The 20,533-nt window shown below is 47.4% G+C and overlaps 1 protein-coding gene across 2 annotated transcripts in view; it reads right to left on the bottom strand.

Annotated features, from left to right (window-relative positions):
* RPS6KB1 (ribosomal protein S6 kinase B1) overlaps window positions 1–20,533 on the bottom strand; it is a 34,390-nt gene that overhangs the window by 12,029 nt on the left and 1,828 nt on the right. Inside the window, exons 2-9 of one of the 2 annotated variants that reach the window (XM_055001109.1) lie at window positions 16,326–16,375; window positions 14,621–14,741; window positions 14,018–14,086; window positions 12,421–12,568; window positions 12,088–12,145; window positions 9,792–9,892; window positions 1,258–1,348; window positions 595–685 (exon numbers count right to left, since the gene is read on the bottom strand). In XM_055001109.1, the coding sequence (XP_054857084.1) occupies window positions 595–685; window positions 1,258–1,348; window positions 9,792–9,892; window positions 12,088–12,145; window positions 12,421–12,568; window positions 14,018–14,086; window positions 14,621–14,741; window positions 16,326–16,375 (729 nt within the window). The remainder of the gene's footprint in view (window positions 1–594; window positions 686–1,257; window positions 1,349–9,791; window positions 9,893–12,087; window positions 12,146–12,420; window positions 12,569–14,017; window positions 14,087–14,620; window positions 14,742–16,325; window positions 16,376–20,533) is intronic. The other variant, XM_055001110.1, reaches the window with a different exon arrangement.

Here is a 20,533-nt window from a genome sequence, read left to right as displayed (position 1 = left end):
ATAGCTGAGTTGCAATTCCTCACTATGCAGCTGGACTTTTACAAGCTCCTAGGCATGAAACCTAAAGGCCTTCCCCACAAGACGAGATCATAGTGCTCAAGGTGCTTCTATCTCCCTTAAATCCATTCAATCTGGGCCATCACAGGAGATACAATGGAGGATTATATAACAGGAGGAGCTGTGGCTCAATGTTTATGGGCAGAAAGCCCTGAGTTGGATCTCTAGCATATAATGAGGTTATGTTAATGAGGTAATGTTAATGAGGTTGGGGAAGAGCTTTCTCTGCTTGAGACCTTGGGAGAAGAGGAACCAATACTGTATTAGATGGAATAGTGATCTGCTCCAGAGAAAGGCAGGCCCAGGTCTATCAACACCGTTCATTTGATGGCTTTCATGGCTCTGCTCAATGGGCCTTCTACATCCTCCAGGCTGCCAGCCCAAGTCTTGCCCGTTACTGGTGGTGGCCACGTATCCCCAGCAACTTTTATCATTGCCCCAAGACAGAGAGTCCCACACAGGCAAGCTGGTTTCTAAAACAACCCGCTCTAGTAGCATGAAATAAAAGTGCATGCAGTTTTTTAAGCGTGCACCTACTGCTCCAGTCAGCATGTCGTACATTAACGCCCCCAAGCTCCACCAGTCCACAGCACGATTGTGTCCACTCCTCATTAAAATTTCAGGGGCCCTGGAATGACAAACACAGAAAGGATGGAAGCATTCGGCACAGCTGGTAACATCTAACATTCGTTCATTCAATACGAAGTACGTTCATTCAATGAGAAAATACTACCAACTATCTAATACTACCAAAATACTACCAATACTATCAACAAGTAAGAGCAAATTTTTCACTAAGACGGGCTTGTGAATAGATACTGCCTGATTGCCCTGCAGTGAATAAGCATCTCCTCCACACAACAACACAAGAAACGCTTTTGCAAACTGACGGGCTACAAATGACTGTCAGGATAAGCTGCAGTCAGGCAGGCTAGGAATTAGCTCGTGAATTTATTCACAGAAGCTCCTCTGACGTAGTCTCTCTCCAACCACTATCAAATACAGGCAGACAACTGTTACCAAACCCTGTGCCTCAGGGATCCTCTCCGAAGTGTAAAACTGTAATTATTTGTGCAGTTTTCCCTAAAGACAGGCAAGGCTGAAACTCTGAATACCAAGCCATCAAGTTTCAAAAAGGTAAAGTTTAGCCATTACCCCCAGACCAGAGTAATACTTTTCTGTTTCATCATGCGGGCTCACATGTATTCTATTGTTCCACAGAATGTATGTGTGACGGTTCCATCATGAATGGACTCTTTACACAGTCCAAAATCAGTGAGTTTAACGTGACCTAAAAGCCAACAAAAAGAGGGAGGGGAGGGCAGAAGGACACAAACAGGTTATTCCAACAGCGCAGGAAGCTTCTGAGAGCCAAACACCACCAAACAAATACACTGGATATTTAGTGATTTCATTTCTAACCCTCTTTTCAACTCAAGTACTCCCAAAGCAGCTAATAATGTACAGCTAAATAAGAAGACCACTCTCCTAATACAACTGTACACTTAAAAAGGACATTCCTAAGAAGAATATAAGAGGTGCCAGGCTCAGTCACAGCCACCGTTCATCTAGTCCCGCACCCTGCTTCCAAGAGTGGCCATTCAGATGCCATAGGGAAGCCCAAAGAAGCGCTGGCTGCAACAGCCCTCACCTGCTGACAGCTTCCCAGCATACAATAATCAGGCGTCCTGCCTCTGAGCCTGGAGGCCACATCAGCTATAAAGGCTAATAGCCAACAGACTAATTCTCCAATGCCCTTTAAGCACATCTAACACCACAGCCATTACATTTCATCTCACAGCATGGCATTCCCCACATCTACTACTCGTTGTGTGAAATCGTACATCTTTCTGCTTGCCTTGAATTTACTGCCTGTTCCATAGAAGGATCCCAACTTCTAGAATAATGGGAAAAAACAGGGTTTCTCACCTGTAACTGTTGATCGTCGAGTCTCTTCTGTGCAGACACACATTGGGACTGCGCAGGCGCAGGCCAGCCGCGGAGAAGATTCTTTTAGCTTCTAGAAATGTGACGGGGACGTTCGGGCCCACCGCGCATGCGCGCCGGTGTTCCCGCCAATTTTGAAGTACAAGTACCCGAACGTCCCCGGCATTCCCTCAGTTCACCTGAGCCGCCGGAGAAACAATGGAGTAAACCAAGCACTCACAGCGGGGCAGGCGGGAGGGAATGTGTGTCTGCACAGAAGAGACTCGACGATCAACAGTTACAGGTGAGAAACCCTGTTTATCGTCGTCGTCCTTCTGTGCAGCCCCACATTGGGAGAATAGCTAGCATCTCACCAATGGGGGCGGGTGTGAGTGTCTATGTGAACAAAGAATGCAGAACAGCCGTGCCAACAGCGGATTCACGGCGTGCATTCACGTCTACAGAATAATGTTTAATGAAAGTGTCAGCGGTAGACCACGTTGCAGCTTGACAGACGTCCTGGAGTGGCACTCCTCGCAGGAAGGCAGCAGAGGCAGCTTGTGCTCGAGTAGAATGAGCAGTAACCGACAACGGGCACCGGACTCCAGCATGTTGGTAACAAAGTTTAATTGCAGACACAATCCAGCGAGAGATGGACTGGGCAGAAGCTGGCGAGCCCTTGCGAGGGCCAGAGTAACATAAAAACAAGGCAGGAGACTTCCTGAAACACTTGGTGCGATGTAAATAAAACAATAAAGCACGTTTCACATCCAATGTGTGTAAAGTACGTTCCTCTGGGGAAGAGGGTGTAGGAAAAAAGGAAGGAAGGACCACCTTTTGACGCAGGTGAAATTTTGAAACCACCTTGGGCAGGAACTGCATACTAGTGTGGAGCATGACCGTACCGGGGAAAAATTGCAGGAAGGGGGGGTCACACCTCAGAGCAGACAACTCCCCAACCCGCCTGGAGGAAGTCACTGCAACCAAAAAGGCCACCTTCTGTGTGAGCAGAGGCAAGGGACAGGTAGACAAGGGCTCAAAAGGGGAGAGCATCAGACGGGAGAGCACCAGGGTCAGGCTCCACTGAGGAATAGGATGGGCCCTAGGAGGAAAGGACTTTAGTAGGCCCTTCAGGAACTGTTTGGACAGCCAATGTGCAAACACAGTCCTCCCATCAATCTGCTCATGGAAGGCAGAGATAGCAGCCATGTGCACCTTAACACTGGAGAATGCCAGGCCCTGGGAGCACAGGTCCAGGAGGTACTCCAGAATGACAGGCAGCGGGCAAGTGAAAGGGGAAACCCCTTTGGGGGCTAACCACCTAGAGAAACGTGACCACTTCCTCTGGTAGGACAACCTGGTAGACGGTTTTCGGGCATTCAGAATCACATTAAGCACCCTAGTAGAGAGGCCTAGTCTGGGGCGCAGAGGAGCCAGGCAGTCAGATTTAGCACTGCCACATCGTGATGCCACACTCCGTCCCTGAGTAGCAGGTCTGGGGCGTGTGGCAGCGGGAGACACCGCCCCTGTGACAGGGAAAGTAAAAGGGGGAACCAATCCTGGCGAGGCCACCGAGGGGCAATCAGGATACAATGGGTTCGGAAGGCCCTGACCCTGGAGAGGACCTTGTGAAGGAGCGGGAAGGGCGGGAAGGCGTAAAAGAGCCCTGGAGACCAGGGTATCTGGAAGGCATCCCCCAGTGAACGATGGCCAATCCCGGCCCGGGAGCAAAACAGCGGGGCTTGTCTGTTGTGGGCTGTGGCAAAGAGGTCGACCAAAGGCGTGCCCCATGTGCGGAAAACCTTGTGGAGATAAACCGTGTTGAGGGACCACTCGTGCTGGGGCAAAAACACCCTGCTCAGCGTGTCTGCTGCCGTGTTGTTCTCCCCCGCAATATGAATGGCCCTGGGCAGGACGTTGTTGGCAATGGCCCAAGTCCAGAGTGTAGTCGCCTCCTTGCAGAGCTTGAGCGAGACCGTTCCTCCCTGCTTGTTGAGGTAATAGCAGGCTGTGGTATTGTCCGACAGGACCTGAACCCTCCTGTTCCGAATGACATCTGCAAAAGAAGCAAGGGAGTAACGGATCGCTCTAAGCTCTAACAGGTTAATGTGCATGCCCATTTCAAGGGAGGACCAAACACCTTGAGCAGACAGGTGTCCACAACGCCCTCCCCAGCCTAGATTGGAAGCGTCCGTGAAGACGGTGACCTCCGGCAGGAAGGGACCAAAAGGACAACCCTTGGACAAATTCTCAGGGACAGTCCACCACACCAATGTCCGCTGTATCACCCTCGGGACGGAAAACCCACGGTGTTGACTCATAGTGAGGGGGTTGAAAACCCGAACAAACCAATTTTGTAGAGGCCTCATGCGCAGGCGTGCAAAACACACCACCCCTGTGGAGGAGGCCATAAGGCCTAACAACGTTTGAATCAGGAGGGCAGTTTGGAACCGGTTATGCACGAAGTGGCGGGCCAGGGAGGACAGCCTGCTCAAGCGGTCCGGGGGTAGATAAGCCCGGCCCAGCAGAGAGTCAAAGTGGACCCCAATAAATCTAATGCTCGTACCAGGGGATAGGACCGACTTCCCCAAATTGACCACTAGCCCCAGACCGTCTAGGACGGACAAGGTGAGGGCGATAGAGGCCCGGAGGGAGTCAGAGGAGGGACCCACCAGGAGCCAATCATCCAAATAGGGATAAACAAAACAGCCACTAGACCGTAGATGTGCCACCACGGTGGCCATACATTTAGTGAACACCCTGGGCGCCGAGGCCAAGCCAAAGGGCAAGGCCGTGTACTCATAAACAGCGCCTCCACAGGTAAAACGGAGATATTTCCTGTGGCCCTCAAAGATGGAAATGTGGAAGTAGGCGTCTTTGAGATCCAAAATGGCCATCCAGACGCCTGACTCTAAGAGTTCCAACACCCGGGACAGGGTAAGCATCCTAAACTTCTCCACCTTCAAGTAGGTATTAAGGGCCCGAAGGTCCAAAATGGGACGAGACCCCCCATCTTTCTTATCCACAAGAAAGTATCTTGAGTAAAACCCCCAAGGGGAAGTAGAGACATTGACCACCCGGACAGCACCTTTGGCAACCAACTCCAAAACATTATTTTGTAATACAACATTACAACAAGAAGCACAACGGGGTGGGTGCGAAAGAGGGGGTGCAGTGGTAAACGACAACTTATAACCACGGGCCACAACAGAGAGGACCCAGGTATCCGTAGTAATGAGTTGCCAACGGGGCAAGAAAGGCCGTAGCCTGTCCAAGAACAGGACATTAACAGCGTCCTTGGAGACCAACTGGGAAGCGTCCTGGTCTAGTCAGAAGACCGTGGGCTTCTGCGCTGAAGTCGAGGGCTTGGGCGAAGGAGGCTGCTGTCGTCCCTTGGACCGGCCGGAGCGTCTCGAAGAGTGGCGCTGCTGGCCAGAGTAGGAACGGTGGCCATAGGATTGACCGGAGGGGAACCGTCCTTGGCGCTGGTGGAACTGCTGGTAGGGGGACTGATAGGACCGGAACCTGCCGTACCGATATCTCGGACCCGTCTGCGGAACCGAAGGCGCAACCCCGAGCGACTTGGCCGTCTGCTGGTTCTTCTTCATAAGAGAAAGGGACTCATCCGTTTTCTCTGAGAAGAGTTGAGGACCTTCAAACGGGAAATCCTCGACCTTGGCCTTCTTCTCGGGGGGCAGGCCCGTAGATCGAAGCCAGGCGTGCCGACGCAAGAGCACGGAGGATGCCATCGCACGTGCAGCAGAGTCGGCGGCGTCCTTGCCAGCTGTCATCTGTTGCTTTGACAACCGGAAAGCCTCAGCCTGGAGAGCCTTGACCAAGGCACGGCGATCGTCGGGAAGGTCAGAGAGGTAGGAGGATAGTCGCTTCCACAAGAAGAGATTGTAGGAGCCCATTATCACTTGGAAATTGGCGATACGGAACCCCAGGGAAGCCGAAGAATACACCTTCCGACCAATGCCATCTAGTTTTCTGCCCTCCCGATCCGACGGAGCCGAAGAGGAACCGCGTCGGAACCGAGCTTGACCCTCCTCGGCCACGATGGAAGAGGGTTTTGGATGGGTGAAGAGGTAAGGGCAATCCTCCTGCTTGAGCCGATAATATTTCTCGACCTTCTTGGCCGTAGGCGGAACGGAAGCAGGGGTCTGCCAGAGCGCGAGGGCATTGTCGACGAGATCCTCGACAGGGGGGAACGCCACCGAGGCAGGAGAGCCAGAGTACAGCGGCTCCAGCAGCTTGCTCTTGGGCTTTGAGGTGGAAGAGGCGACATCCAGCTCCAGTGCCGCGGCCATCCGGACCAGCTGCTCCGCAAACACTCTGTAGTCGTCATTAGGAGACGACGAACGGAGCTCCCCCACAGCATCATCAGGGGAAGGGTCGGAAGCTGCGTCCGAGGAGTACTCAGATGGAGACGCCAGGCCCTCTTCATCCTCGGAGTCGGAGAAAACCGCCAGGGCTTGCGTCGGAACCGAAGGGCGCTCCGTCGGAACCGAGGTACAAGGCTCGGGAGCCGAAAGATGGCGATGCGGCCGAGCAGCAGGCGGAGCAAGTGGCAGAGTCGACGGCGCCGGAACCGAGGTCAAGGGCGCCGATGGGCCAGGCAGGAAGGGGGCGGACTGCTGGATCCAAGCCACGAAATCTTGCCAGGAGGCCACGTTCCCAAAGCCCGGGACAGGCTGCCAAGGAGGTAGAGCAGCAGGCACTGGAACGGATCGGTGAAACGGAGCCGGAACCGACAAGACTGGCTGCGCCGGAACGGAGACCTCCGACGGGACCGGAGCAGATGGCAGGGAGCGTTCAAACTCCTGGAACGGTTCCGAAAAACCAGGGAACGATTCATAGTCGTCCGGAACCACCGGAGGAGGCGTACGAGGAGGCGAAGGGGTGTGCAGGAGACTCCTGACGTCCTCAGCAGGAGGGGCCGATCTGGGAGGCGAACCAGCCAACGGCGTCGGGGCCGGCGATAAAGCACGGCTCTTGGCTTTCGACTTGGCCTTTGCCTTTTTTGGCGGGGGCTCCGAAGAAGCCGCAGTGGCCAAAGGCTTCGAAGAAGGCTTCGACGAAGCGCGTTTCTTCGCCTTCCGACTGGACGGAACACTCACGGAACCGGAGGCAGTCGAGCCCTCCGGAACGGGCGGCCCCGTCGGATCCGAGGGGAGCGGTTCCGGCGACTTACGCGGAGCCGGCGAGGGAGCGACAGAGCTGGGCTTGCTCCCGGACGATCCAGACGGTTTGGGCGGCAGAAGGTTGGCGTCCCAAAGGAAGGCTCGGAGCCTGGCCTTGCGGTCGTTCCGCGCCTTCGGGGTGAAGGCCATGCAGAACTTACAGCGCTCCACGACGTGCCCCTCGCCCAAACAGATAAGGCACAGATCATGACCGTCTGAGTGGGTCATCTTAGTGCCACATTGCTGGCATTTTTTAAATAGAGAGGAATGGGACATGGTGGAGGCGTGTCCCAGAAAAGAAGCGATAGCTCACAAGCGACGAACAGTCCGAAGACACGAGCGACAGCTAAAGAACCTTTTCGAACGGCGGCGAAAAAGGAACTGAGGGAATGCCGGGGACGTTCGGGTACTTGTACTTCAAAATTGGCGGGAACACCGGCGCGCATGCGCGGTGGGCCCGAACGTCCCCGTCACATTTCTAGAAGCTAAAAGAATCTTCTCCGCGGCTGGCCTGCGCCTGCGCATTCCCAATGTGGGGCTGCACAGAAGGACGACGACGATAGGAAAAATCTCCGTCTCTAGATGATGAATAATTTTGTGGACCTCTATCATGTTATCCTTTGGTTGCCTTCTTCCTAAACTAAAAAGCCCCAGATGCTCTAGCTGTTCCTCACAGGGCAGGAGCTCCAACCTCATGATTGTTCAGGTTGCCCTTTTAATTTATTTAAAACATTTATTGGCCATCTTTCTACTTTGCAGGAACTTAAGGTCACTAACAATTAGAGATGGGCATGAAACGGGGGGAAAACGAACCCTGAGTTTCGTGGTTCATTGCGTTCCATGAAACACGAACCACGAACTTTCATGAAATTGTCCCGTTTCGCGAAACGATTGGCTAGGTTCATGATTTGTCAGATCCCGGGGCCCTACAACGGCCCCTTCATACCCAGAGATGCCAAACTCGCAGGGAGCCTTTAGCAGGCTCTCCTCCAGCCACCCTCCAAGTAGCTCTCTTCAGGCTGTCTTTGCTGACTTTTCTCTCCCATCCTCCTGCTTTCTGCTGCGGCTGGAAGAAAAGTCAAGTGGAGTGGATCTGCTCGGATTTTCCTCTCTTCAGGTTCTCTTTGCTGAATTTTCCTTCCCGTCCTCCCGCTGCTCTGACACACTCTCCCCCACTCACCTCCAAGTTCTCAAAGGAAAAGCCAAGCAGAGCGGATCCACTCAGGATCAGCTCCAGAGAGCTTGGAGGCGGGGTGGGTGGGAAGGCATGTCAGAGCAGCAGCAGAACAGGAGGTAGGGAAGGGCTCCTGAAGCTGGCAAGCAGCGAGCAGCAGCAGCAGAAGCTGCAGAGGCTGCTGCCGCAGCCACTACTCAACTATCCTGTTCTTAAAACTGGAGAAGGGAAACAGAGAGGGGAAGGAGTCTCTGACTAGAGTTCCCAAGTAAACTTGAGCAGATCCGCATTGCTCAGCTCTCAGATTGGTAGGGATAGCTGCCTATCAAGGTTATGCGGGCTAAGATTGGGGTTTCCACAGCAACAAAATGTCTGCAGACATTCCGGGCCTATACTGCCTGGGGAATCAATGGATCGGTGCCAGCCTGTCTGGCGTCATGAAGCATTCATGACTCGAACGAATCAGCCCAAAAAAGTCGTGGATTTCGTGAAAAACATGGTCCAACAAAACGTGTTTTTGCGATACACGAATTGGCCCGATTCATCACGAAATTTGATTAGTATTTCGATTGTTGCCCACGTCTCCTAACAATGTCCTTTCAATATCCCTTTTGAGATGTGGCAACCAGAACTGAACACAATCACACAAATGAGGCTGCACCAGAGACTTTTATAAGGGCAATGCTATACTGGCAGTTTTATTTTCTAAGCCTTTCCACAGGATCCTTGGCATGGAATCCGCCTCTCTCATCACTGCGCAGAGCTGACATTTCTAGCAAGCAACTTCAAGGTCTTTTCCCTTCCATCACAACTTCAAGATCTTTTCCCACCTCAAACCCCATCAGCATGTGTGTGGAAACACCCCCCACCCAGTGTGCATCAGTTTGAACTTACACAATTTCATTTCCCATTTTGTTGCCCACCTTTTTGAGTTCCTCATTATTCCCTTATGTTTCCCCTGTCCTGAACAATTTGCTGTCACCTACATGCTTTGCTAACAGCGGAGAGGAAAACTTTGGCAGCCCTACCGCCCACCTCCCATGCCAGGTCCCAAACACCTGAGTCTGACTGACAAGGAGAGGAAGCAGAAGTAGGCAAGTGGGCCTCACAAGGAGGGCATTCCCTAACACAAGGACCACGACAGGAAAGGCTCTGCTCTTAAAAGAGGACTGAATTCTACACGGTGCCTCAGATATTAAGGTGGGGAGAACTTACAGAGGTGATGACTTGAATTCAGGTAGTACAGGATTTTAAAGGTTAATATCTAGATCTGGAAATGAGCCTGGAAACTAACAAGTAACCAGTAAAACTGACAAATTTAAATTTATAATAAGTTATCCCCACTCCCCGTTTACACCTTGGGATTCTATGGCCACTCTGAACTTGTGAAAGCTGCTGGGCTTAACTGTTTAAAGGCATACAAACAACCAGCTTGTGGCTGTAGTTCTAACCTTGATGATTAAGCATGATGTTTTCTGGCTTTAAATCTCGATAGATGATCCCCTTCTGATGCAAGTGTCCCAAAGCCATTGAGATTTCAGCCAAGTAAAAGCTGCAAAGAAGAGATTTCTCAAAGTTAAATAATGCACAAAGCATGATGGTTCTGTGGCTCGATTCAGACATCCTGCCAAGCCATAGTGTGGGCGTCCTATCAGGCAAATCACAATTTACAGCTTCAAGCCTGACTCCATCTACCTGCTCAGCACTCCCATCTCTAGGTGCAGCAATATCCAAAGGTGGAGACAGTTGGGTTATCCCACTGAACCACGGTTAGCACAAACCAAAGTTCACAAATCCACTTCATATCATGCCTTCAGAGTCTGATTTGCCAGGTGATCAAAATCCAAGCATTGCCAATTCAGACACCACATGGAACCAGCTCAGCTTACCTGAGTGCGTGGTTCATAGTGTGCAAAGAAACAACTACTTCTGATCCTTTAGCTACAGAGGAAGAGCTGAAGCAGCTGGAGCTGCTAAGGCAGGGTCAACAAGTTGTAACCCACACTGTCCCCTTAAAATGGTGTCATGCAGAGTTTTGTTCCAGCATCTCACACATTGCAAAGCAGAAGGGGAAAATCCTTTTCAGCCTCCAAGTTGCACCATAGGGGGATGGCATGGGCTAAGGGGAGGCCCTGGGGAAGATCTTGTTAGCTAGACAGCTAGCAGCAGCTGAATAGCGGCTTGTTGAGTTTGTCCTCCTCTGCTCACAGGTATTTCAGGACTTGGCATGCTCAAGGGCACAACCCAAAGGAATCTTTGTCACTTGGCTCTTCGCCTGAGGGTTGCAGCATAGAGCTGAGCAAAACATTGGCTAGCAGAGAGAGGAAGAATGCCTTGGCTCTCCGTAGCCTTTGTTTGCTGTATTCTTTTCATTCCGTATTCGAGGCTGTTTTGAGTCCCCACTAGAGAGAAAAGGAGGATTTAAACAAACATGTTTTCATATTCCCTGCCAAAGGATATCTTGGGACAAAGCCTGACCATTCTCCGTAAGTGTACTACTTTGTCCAGAAAGGGTAAATCACATTCTGGTAAGACTTTTCCAGTATCTCCTTTTTTTAGGTTTCTACCTGGCCCTATTCCCAGGAACTCGGGTCATAGAATCATAGGGTTGGAAGGGACCTCTATGGTCATCTTGTCCAACCCCCTGCATAATGCAGGAAATTCACAACTACCCACACTCCCAGTGACCCCCCTGCTCCATGCCCAGAAGATGGCAAAACAACGTCAGGATCTCTGGCCAAACTACCCTGGGGGGAATTGCTACCTGGCCCCAAGGTGGTGATTGGCCTTACCCTGGGCATGTAAGAAGGGGATCATGAGAACTCAGCACTGATATAACGCTTCCTGCCCTCCCTCTCACGATCTGCCCAGGCTCACAGAATCAGCATTATGGTCAGATGGCCATCTAGCCTCTGCTAAAGGAGGAGAGCCCACCACCTCCCGAGGAAGCCTGTTCCACTGAGGGACCGCTCTCACTGTCAGGAAGTTCTTCCTAATGTTTAGCCAAAAACTCTTTTGATTTAATTTCAACCCATTGGTTCTGGTCTGACCTTCTAGAGCAGCAGAAAACAATTCCACGCCATCCTCTATATGACAGCCCTTCAAGTACTTGAAGATGGTTATTGTATCACCTCTCAAAGTAGCAGTAGTGCACAAAAGCTTCAAGGTATGCACCAAAGATGGTAGGAGAGACAGCAGAACCCACAAACACAATGTGTTATCAAAATGCAGATGATCTCTCTCCTGAAGAAAAACGGTTGGGGTCGAAAGTGCCGGACAAGTGGGCACTGGGCGTGTTTCAGCAAAAGCAGCGCGCCCTTTCCCTCAACCATGCCGTTTAAGACACTTTGAAACAGATGACACACTGTCAAAAGCAACTTATGCTACGGTTTGGGAGGATAGGAAGCTGGTATACAAAGAAGTCAAACCTTAAGAATCCTAGGTCACCAAGAACATCCAAAGCATCTCTCTGGATCCTAGACACAATTTTCCACAACACCTCAAATAACATGGGAGCCCGCTGCATCTGGTGTGTGTTGATCTTGGCTACACAAGTTGAAGCCACAAGGTCCCTGGCAGTCTTGAAACGGCTATCACAACATTAATTCCATTCACTCCCTCTCTTCCCATGGACAGAACATTCAGGACAAGCCACCATCCTCCACAGATTAGATCCCAGGGTCAGTCACGGAAGCTCTAGCACCGGGCCGCTATCGTGACTTTGAAGGTACAGCTCCTTTCTCTTACCAGGCCGTGTCTTCCATAAATATCCCCTCTCTCTCTAACTGCATGAACAGTTCGCCTCCTACAATGAAGGGAGCGAGAAAACAAATGGTTAGAAATATGCTGTTTGCTGGGTTGAGTTAGTTTCAGAAGGAAATGTCGCACGAAAAGCAAGCATGAATGACCACACTGAAGGAAGAATAAACGAGAGATTTAATTTAATGGGTGCATTCATTTCCCCTGAATGTTTTGGGAAGGGGGGGGCAGCCATGACAGGAATGAGTGGTTTAGAAACAGCCATCCACAAACATGCTAATTCTAGCTAGCTACAATTACGAAGAACAGTTGCATGCTTACCACTGAGATACTCAAGGATGAGGTAGAGTTTTCCACCAGTCTGAAAGGCATAAATCAAATCAACGATGAACGGATGCTTGACTTCCTCCAAGATGTTCCGCTCTGCTTTCGTGTGAGCTGTGTCTTTTGCATTCCGTACAATTATTGCCTGCAGAACACAGATTTCAGCAATAAGGAACCCTGAATCTAAACCACGCCCTTACCAAACTGTAAGAGCCTGCAAAGTAGTGTCTGTGATCTCCAAATCAAATCATCAGTAACTGTAGATAGTAGCACATGTTGCTAAAAGACAATGAAGCAAGAGGGACAACAGGAACTTGATTTCTGGGCCAAGGACTGTTGGAGCAGATTCTAGCCTAAGACTCAGAGGAGTTAGTCGTGTTAGTCTGTAGTAGCAAAATAATAAAGAGTCCAGTAGTACCTCTAAGACTAACCAACTTTATTGTGGCATAAGCTTTTGAGAGCCACAGCTCCCTTTGGCAGATGCATCTTCAGATTCGTCAGATTCTTTTTGTCAGATGCATTTAGCCTAAGACTGAATCTATTGCACACTTTTTTTCTTGGCCCAACTTTTAATAATAAGAGTTCACGTGTATACTGCTCTTCTGGACAGATGAGTGTACATCCACAGTGTTGTTATCCCCCCAATATGGCAGGGCTTGAGAGGAGTGGCTCAAGGCTACCTGGTGAGTTCACAGCAGTAGTGAGATTCAAACCAGCGAAGTGCTGCATTACAGTGAGCATGTTTGTAGCCCCCCCTTGCATTTTATCCTAGCAACCCTGTAAGGAAGGCTACACCAAGTGATAAATGTTTGGCCTGAAGTGACAACCAGCGCAGTTTAATGGTCAGAACACTGGGGAGATCTTGCCGTGAGGCTCACTGAGTGATTCTGAGCCAGTAATATACTCGCTTAGCCTAATATACTTCAGAGGACTGCTGTGAGAATAAAATAAGAGAACCACACGTGCTGCCATCAGTTTCTTGGAAGAAGGGTGGGATTACAATGTGGTAGAGGTCACCTAGTGAGCTTCAAGGCATAGCTAGGATTTAAAAGTTGTTTACCCAGTCCTAGCTGGCCACTCTAACCACTGCACCACACTTCTCCCATAGCTCCCTAGGTACCTATTGCCCCTCTAATTATTCTGCCATTTAGCTAGATTGCCCAGGCTTTCTCCTCTCCTTTAGACTAAGGGTTTTTAAAATCCTCTTCTCCATATTCCTTTTCCAATTCTCCTTTTCCTACTTTTCTTGACCAAGGGCATGATCCAGCATGAAGTGAACATGTGGTTCAATCTTTCAATTTGCTCAGCTGGATCACAGATGTATGAGTGCTAGCTGACCCTTAAAAATGCACATCAACGTTTCTGCAGAATTTGCTATGTTGCTGTACTGTGGTCAGCAATAAATAAGATAATTTACTAGCATAAACATCTACCTGTTGCTTCCCACCCATGAGACATGCCTGACACAGAACTAAGCAGAAGTTTTAAAATAATGAAGAACTTTGCAAGCCACTGAGAAATGTTCGATACAATTGTTGTTAAACGTAACGGAGGATAGAAGTTTGTCATAGATAAATGCTGAAAACCAACTCACCTTTTTAAGCACCTTCATAGCAAATATCTTACCAGTATTTGCTCCTGTTACTTTTCGAACTTGAAAAACCTGCCCAAAACAATTTTTAAAAGATCTGTTAAATGCAATTTTAAAAGGTAACGTAACAGTAGTGGCTGGCATTTTAAATTATTTGGCTACCAGGGAATGGCAAAAGTGAGGATTATGATTTCAAGTCATTTGTGAACTAAACCAGCAGCACTTATATCATGAACCTGGGTTCAATTCATGTCTCAAACGGCTACAGCATAGAATGCATGTTCTTTTGAAAGCTTAAATATCAACCCTGCAACTGGTGCAAATGACAGACAACTCTGCTATGCACACATCATCATAAACGCATCTAACAGCCAAGCAGCTCTGTCTTAAGAAAAGCAACAGCACCTAACGTGTCAACTTTGGGAAGAGCAGCACACTCTCCTGGCCAGACTTCACAACAGCATTCAGGAAACGTGCAAAGAAAAAGCAACTGTTGCAAGATGCTGAACAACAGTGCAGGCTGTAGCCACTGCGGGAAACTGAGGAATGCTCACAGTGGACAAAGTTGCCTCCAGCGTGACAAACAAACAAATCAAAGCATCGTACCTTTCCATAGCCACCTTTGCCAAGAACACGAAGCAGCTCAAAACACTCTGGCCGTATCTTTTCTGGACCTCTGTTCACACTAGTTTCTGAAATCTCAAATTTTTCACAATGCTCCATGCTGCTAAAAAAAAAAAACACCAAGGTCAATAGGGCAGTCTTTAAAATAATGCCAGATTAGCAACAGTCAGTCTTCCTGGAGGTGAAAGGTATAGAACGCAGACAAAAATGGAACATCAAGACATTAACAGGAAATAATATTATTTCTAGCAAAAGATGGGCCCAAGTCCTTCGAGTTCATTTCCTTCATCTGAAGACAATTTATATGTATTTGAAAAAAGCAGCTGTGACCCCCTAAATTTCACACAAAGAATGCTGAAAACAGCAACTTTGAACAAATAGGAAAAAGTAATTGAATACTGAAACATAACACAATACTCTTGCCTCTATCCAGACTTCCTTATACAATATACAAGAGAATACTATACACACGAACTGAGTACCATTTCCCTTCCGATAATACTGTTCATCTTTTGGGGAAAGACATGACAATGGGGAGCAAAACTGATGGGACAACATTGCCATACACAAACTGCATTCACACAACAATAAACCACGGGGGGGGAGGCAGCGAAAAAACGGATTTTAGCACACCCAGAGAACTGAGCACGATATGCCAATGGTTGTCCACTCATTGATTTCAACAGAATTTAATTCTCATCTATGTATTTCCCTGGGGCACTTCAAAGCACATATTACTTGATAGCTCCGAATCAGAATGATGATTACAAAATCTATTCCATCATATGAGAGGAGACACAAAGATATCAGTGTTGAGTTTGATCTGACTTGCACAGCCAATCAGGTAAATCACCGTTATTTAGATTATTTTAAACATTTGCGGTTTTATGCCCCCACACCCAGTTTATAAATCAATAAAATACACAAGCATTCTCACACAATTCCTAGGGACATTCACCCAAGAAATATTAATTACAACTTTGAAGTTCCAAGCCTGTCTAATATTTATTGGTTTTGACATCCAGTTTTATGAAACAATGAATCTTTTTTTTTCTGTGGAAAAGTAAAGCACAGGAAGATATTCTGGAAAACTTTCAATTCTGTGAAATTTTCCACCCCACATTTCTGAATGCCACCGTGGAGACTCCTCTCATTTTTTCTTTGCAAGATCAGCAAGAAAATTTAACCCATAGCCTTTAGATACTCGGCCCACTCTGTGCCTACAGTGAGTTACAATACCACGGACAAAGAGAAGCAGTCAGCCAGCAGCTCTTGGGGTCAGATGTGATTCCTGAAATTACTAACCCCTTACCCACCTCAAGTTGCCAATCCAGAAGCAGGAATGATGTACAATTGGTGGCCACAGAGCTAACAGTGGAGGTTAGTGTGCCTAACACCATTCAATAAAAGCTGCTGCTTATCAGGGCTGTTCTTGTTAGAACAGAATACAGGCAACAACAACAACAAAAAAAGCTGAAGCGCTGTCTTGAAAATATTTCAAAGTCATGCCCAAACTGCACAGTTCAGTAATGAGGCACATCCTTGAACTGTTATGGTTTTCTTAACAGCAAATTATTCTAAGTCGGGGTCAGCTCACAGGGGTCATGTAACTGCCATCTTGCCTCAGAAAGTAGTGTTTGTTTTTCTGACACCGTTACTTGGATTTATTTGTAGTTTAAGAACTTACAGGTCATATGGGCCGACTCCGCCGTGGTCCATGCTTTCACTTAAGTGACCCTAGAACAAAACAATGAATAAAAACTTACTACATCATTGTAAACAGGAACCATTTAAAAACGCTGCTAGTTTTTTGCTTGACACTGTAAGGCCAGCTGTCTACAGATCTTGCATAAATATGGACAGTGGTCATGACAGGGTAACTATCAGGCTTAATCAAAAAGAGTCCAGTAGCACCTTTAAGACTAACCAATTTTATTGTAGCATAAGCTTTCGAGAATCAAGTTCTCTTCGTCAGATGCATGATACAGAGACTGCATTAGGCTTAATTTTTCTGGAATGGCCAAAGAATTCTAGGCTAAACCCTCTAAACAGCAGCAGAGGAACTTGACTCTCTTTATCTTATTACAGTGTTAGCCAATCATGCAGCTGCAATGTTGTCATGTTAAAAGCATAGGCAGTGTGAGTGAAAATCTGTTTTATACACAGGCCTGGTACAGACCTGATTCTGCCTCCTCTCTCCCATGCAAGTCTCCCCTCCTGCTTTCCCTTTTCAGGGTTAACCATGGTGCCACATTATATTTCCATGAAGGTTAACACTAGCCCTGGAAAACTTCAGATACTGGCTTCAAATTCCAGCTTTAATACCAACCATTACTACTGTTAATCACTACAGAAATATTGCTAAAAACTTAGACGGCGGAACATGGCACTTGCTCCTCAGTCCCCCAAAACCTGAGCATTAAGTGATGAAACACCAACTTAGAAATTTACTCCATTACTGATCACACAGAGACTGGCCAACTCTGCCACTCCCAAGAGATTCCAAAAATGGAACAGCTCACAAAATGAAGGCGGGTACTCTAAATAGCAAAAGTGTTTGATTCCTCATATCATAGTCTCATCTTACCAATAGTACTGTCATTAAAACTGTTGCCAGACGTACAAAAAACCAAGTGCTGAAAAGAAATGGGCCTATGGGCCTCAACTGATGCCTATGTTAATGTAGAAGTTGAGAAGTTGGTGCCTCTTCCTACACTTTCCAAAATTTGCACCCTGTCTACTTCTAATAACTACATACCAATACTTAATCGCGTGCATGTAAACTACTGTCAAGCTGCATCCAACTTATAGTGACCCTTTAGGGTTTTCAAGGCAAGAGACGGACAGAGGTGAGTTTGCCATTGCCTGCTTCTGTGCAGCAACCCTAGGCTTCCTTGGCAAGCTCCCATCCAAATACTAAGCAGGGTCAACCCTGCTTAACTTCTGAGATCTGACAGATCAGGCTAGCCTGGGCCACACAGGTCAGGGTGATCACATATGTACTGACAAGAATGAACTAGGCAGGTATATGTCATAGCTACTGGTAAAACCATATTTTTAACAACAATATTAGCTATATAAGAAGTGTCAGGGGCTTTGCAACAATGGTAACTTCAACATACAAGGATTTTGATTTATGAAACCACAGCACTACTGAGACACCTAAAACCAATTCAGAGTTAGTGGTGGCACAATCAAGAGCAATTGTTTTAACTGTTTAATATCCTTTAACTCTCTATAGGACAAAGAGGTCAGTCTCTTCACAAAAGAATGGACATAAATCCGATATTTTTAAAAAATCACATCTGAAAACCAGTAGGGGAACATTTTAATCTCCAATGGCATTCCATTGCTGACTTAAGAGTAGCAGTTCTCAAGCAGAGAAAAGTCAAAGAAAATTACAAGAGATTGATGAAATGGAGTTTATTCACAAATTTGAAACAATGGATCTCCAAGGCTGAATCGGACATATGATTTTTCTTGCATTACAATGCTAATTTTCTGCACTCCACACCGCTGTTCTATCAAGCTAAATACAACATTATTATAGCTAGCTTCCTGACACTCTAATTTACAATAACCCTCCCACCCTCTGCCTGTATTCTAAAGACTCCTTCCTTTTTTCACTCCTCATATACTGATGAAGGGAACTTTGACTCTCAAAAGCTTGTACCTTGGAAATCTATCTGGCTTATAAGGTACTTATTGGACTCGGATCTGTTTTAACTCTGCATATAAAGCACTAATTCCTAACTCATAAACAGCCAAAACAGCTTTCCAGAAATCTTGAAAAATACTTATGAAAGGCATTGTTACATTTACAAAAAGTATTTGCCTTTTAAGAATGTTTACATTCAATTTAGATGCTAGCTGGCAAGGCTACGCTATACTATTAATATTTGTGGAATAGCTGCCCCAACACATGTTCCCAGGGGTCATTTCGTAGAAAAAGAACATAACTCATTAGCACAACATTAGCATATGCCTACGCCCCTTGCCATTGCCGGAAAAGTGTCATTAGCATAACTTATTTGCATATGCCACACCCCCTGACATCACCTATCCTGGCTGTTTTGGACCCAATCCTGGCCATTCAGGGCCAAAATTGGGCCCAAAATGGCAAAAAGGGGCCCAAAATGGTCAGGATCGGGCTGCTGCTGAGTGGGAGAGTGATCCACCACCTGTCAGAGGCCCGATCCGGGCTATTTCAGCCCCAATCCAGGCTGAAACAGGCCCAAAATGGCAGAGAGTCAGGTGGGCGGGACCACCTGACATGTGACCTCTTTAGGGAACTGCCGGAACTGCGTTCCAGCGCATTCCCCCTTGAAATGAGCCCTGCATGTTCCTAAACATGATAAATAAGAGAAGTCCCATTGTTCGAATGCCAAAAAACACCCCTTAAGAACAACCCTGGCCATCGCACACTGGGACAAGCAGAAAACAGTAAAAAGAAAACAAGACCATCCTGCAGCATCTAACAGATTCAAGCATTCTAAACGGGACACAGAGAGCTCTATCCAGACTGCGCTGCAGGAAGAGTATACATCTCACAATGTCTTATGCTCTCTAGCATCTCCATTGATCAGACACAAAGCAGCAGCTCTACTGCAGAAAGGGGCTCCTCCAACAGGAGATGGAACTACATCTATTTCCCAACATATGATCTCTGCATTTTTAATATAGCACAACATTGCTCACCCACTGTCAATATGAAAATGGTCAAAATACCGAAAACCACCAAAACTGCTCATCTATACCCCTGCGATTCTGGGGCACCTCAACAGCCTGGGAAGCAGGGTAGGGACAGGACAACTGTCTGGTTGCCTACAAGACATTTTTATAAGATGCAAGCAGACCTGTGGTTCTGCAAGCCTGAAGAATACTACCAGCTAGCAAAAACATGTGGTTTAGTTCCTAAGACATTAATCTTCAGTGGAGACCAGGAATGGGTACTTATAGCAAACAAAATTACAGCCTTGCTTGGCTACCTTTTTCCTGATATATTAAGTAAGCTTGAGACTAGAGTCCACTGTAAAATGATGAGGCTTATTTTCCAGTAAAGGTGTGGCTAAGCATGAAATGTTAAATGATTATTATTAGAACCACCTAATTTCCTAAGCAACCAATTCAACAGCTACAGCTGGTAGGAAGTCTTACTGATCCAATGTACCTTTCACTATAGCCCTGCACTCCCACAGGTGACGGGTCTTCTTGCTTCATTCTAGAAGCAGGCTCGCTTTAGACTTCTCCATCCCCAAGACAAGCTGCCTTAGTTGTTGGCTTTAGCTCTTTCCCCAACAACATACATTTGCTACAAGTTTATTCTTATACACCGGTTATGTATGCTGCATCTTAAAAAAGAAACTCAATGTAACTCTTAACAAGCAACTCTAGTAGACAATGCTGAAGCTCACGTATATGCACACAGACCCACACTACTGACATTAGTTACAAGTCCATGTTTAAAAGTTCATGAATGGCACTATGTTAATACAACATACAACATTCGATTTATATACCGCCCTTCAGGACAACTTAATGCCCACTCAGAGCAGTTTACAAAGTATGTCATTATTATCCCCACAACAAAACACCCTGTGAAGTGGGTGGGGCTGAGAGAGCTCTGAGAGAGCTGTGACTAGCCCAAGGTCACCCAGCTGGCTTCAAGTGCAGGAGTGGGGAATCAAACCCCGCTCTCCAGATTAGAGTCCCATGCTCTTAACCACTACACCAAACTGGCTTAATATAAATTAAGTATTTTCCTAATTTCATTTCTAGAAATTAGGAACAGTGTTTTATGCCTCTAGTGTACCTAGCCTGAGTCCCTTTTCCACTCCCTTCTTATATATAGGATTCCCTATTTCTGTTAACTGAAAAAGGGTGATGGGAAAAAAG

This window comes from Eublepharis macularius, chromosome 17 (genome assembly GCF_028583425.1).
Source record: "Eublepharis macularius isolate TG4126 chromosome 17, MPM_Emac_v1.0, whole genome shotgun sequence".
Classification (NCBI taxonomy): domain Eukaryota; kingdom Metazoa; phylum Chordata; class Lepidosauria; order Squamata; family Eublepharidae; genus Eublepharis; species Eublepharis macularius.
This window is presented reverse-complemented; position numbering and strand designations above follow the sequence as displayed.